Source organism: Arachis hypogaea, chromosome 6 (assembly GCF_003086295.3).
Source record: "Arachis hypogaea cultivar Tifrunner chromosome 6, arahy.Tifrunner.gnm2.J5K5, whole genome shotgun sequence".
NCBI lineage: Eukaryota > Viridiplantae > Streptophyta > Magnoliopsida > Fabales > Fabaceae > Arachis > Arachis hypogaea.
In genome coordinates, this window is record NC_092041.1 from 98045120 (window position 1) to 98047213 (window position 2094).

The 2094-nt window shown below is 36.9% G+C and overlaps 1 protein-coding gene across 1 annotated transcript; it reads right to left on the bottom strand.

Annotated features, from left to right (window-relative positions):
* Window positions 1–212: 212 nt before the first annotated feature.
* LOC112697071 (ethylene-responsive transcription factor LEP) lies at window positions 213–1518 on the bottom strand. Its single transcript, XM_025750063.3, has one exon. The coding sequence runs from the start codon at window positions 1350–1352 to the stop codon at window positions 492–494; it is 861 nt and encodes a 286-aa protein (XP_025605848.1). The 5' UTR covers window positions 1353–1518; the 3' UTR covers window positions 213–491.
* Between the last annotated feature and the right edge of the window lie 576 nt (window positions 1519–2094).

The window sequence follows — 2094 nt, forward strand, 5'->3', positions numbered from 1 at the left end:
AATTTAATTATAAAATTAAAAACAATATAAAAATTTAATTAAAAAATATATAAAAATTTAATTAAAAATTTAGTAAAATTATAAAAAAATAATAAAATAATTAAATCAATAAAAAAACAAGATAAATATAGATAAGAGTGGAGGTCACCTAAAAGTCAAAACTCAAAAGATAAGTGAAGTGAAATGTGTCTCATAACGGTCCAAGAGAATAATTTGTATGTGTTCAAAGAAACATTTCTTATATAATAACTTGCTCTATATATATAGTTGCCACACAATTCAACGACACGGATGAAAAACACAAGAAAATGTCTTTCTCCGAGAACAACAACAAACCAATATAGTACTCTCTCTCTCTTTCACACACAAACATCACAATAATTAACGGCATAAATTAAAAAACTAGCATCTACATAATGCACTAACACATACAGGACCCTTGACTTAATAATGTAACAACAACAATAATATTATTTAACTTATCAAGATGATCAGAAGAAATAAGAGGAACCCCCCAATTCAAAACCATCAGCTCCAGCCACATTCTCCGAAACCGTTGGCATTGCATTGAACATTGGACTTTGAACATAATCCCCAGTAGTCATATTGTGATAATAATCAAAACCATGATCATGATTATCCATGTTATTATAACCAATGGAGCTTGTGATATCAGGTGGCAATGGAGGTAGCTCAACTGTGGAAGCACTACTGTTGCTATTGCTATTGCTAGTTCCACCCTCTTCAACAAAAACGTGCCCCAAATTTGGACAACCTTGGTCGGCATAGCTATTACTGTTGTAGTAACCGTCGTTGCTACTGTTTTGGTGATCGCCACCGCTATAGCCGTAGGTATTATTATAGCTCCAATTGTTGTTGGCGCCAACCAACAACGTAACTGGGTCTAGAGTTGGATCTGAGTCAAGGTGTTGATGAGTCGAGGTGGAGTTAGAGGTGAAGATTGAGGACAAGTCATGGACATGGTTGTGGTGGTTATAAGTTTGGGGTTGGAGTTGGTCGGGTGACAAGATTGGGGTGACGGATAGGCCTGGAGGAGTGTCCGGGTAGACGAAGTTGGTTCGGGCACGTGAGCCACGCATGGAGCGAGCTGCCCTGTCATATGCCAGGGCAGCTTCTTCTGCAGTGTCAAACGTGCCTAACCAATGCCTTTCCTTAGTGGAAGGGTCGCGAATCTCGGCCGCATACCTCCCCCATGGCCTCCTCCTCACCCCGAGGTACCTTCCTCCCCATGCTGTCTCGTGTTGCTGCTGCTCTTGCGGCTGCGCGGCCGGCTTAGTTTGCTTCTTTTTTGACCTTGGCGACTGCGACGATGACGACGTAAAAGTATTCATCGGATATAGTTAGTGTATGCAAAAGGATTATATTATCTCAACACCGAAAATTCTAGTTTGGTTTCGGCATGCAGAAAAGAAAGAAGAGAAAAAAAAAAGGGAATGTGTTGTAAGTTGTAACTCGAGGTTGATGAGATGGTTCCTTACACTTTCGTTTTTGGTTTTGTGTTTGTTTTGTTGTGAGGAGTCAGCATGTGAGTTCATGGGTTTAAATAAGGGATGAAAAGGTTGAACAAATCATCGTTTCCACCCTTAAGCTTTGTCGTTTATTTATTTAAATTAATTATTTCCATATATAATAACCCTTTTCTCTGCCTTTAACTAATGAGTGTAAACACGTGCCTCTCTTTTTTCTCGAAGCTTTTATCCACACTCTAATGAGAGATTATCATAACACTTCAATTTGAGTCCCATATTAGCTTCTTCTTCAATGATCATAATTATTGAGTAATCTAATATGTATCATAGGAAAAAGGGGATAACAGAATCCCTCACTGACTCTTCTAAAGGGTTCAATTCAGAAAGTGCATTTTTTCTTAATATTTTGTCCACTTATTATTTTCAATACTATCTTACTAGCTAATTGTGTTAATTAAGAGTTCTAGTTTCCCGTTTTATTAATTAATTTCCGTTTCCCCACACATACATATCATTAAAAAGACAATGAGTTCCAAATGATGGGAGGAAAAAAAATATAAGAATGAAGTAATGATTAGTATATATGATTGTTATTATTTAATTT

What these genes read in the sequence shown, in the direction of transcription:
- LOC112697071 (XM_025750063.3), bottom strand. Translation starts at nt 1,352, where the DNA reads ATGAATACTTTTACGTCGTCATCGTCGCAGTCGCCAAGGTCAAAAAAG.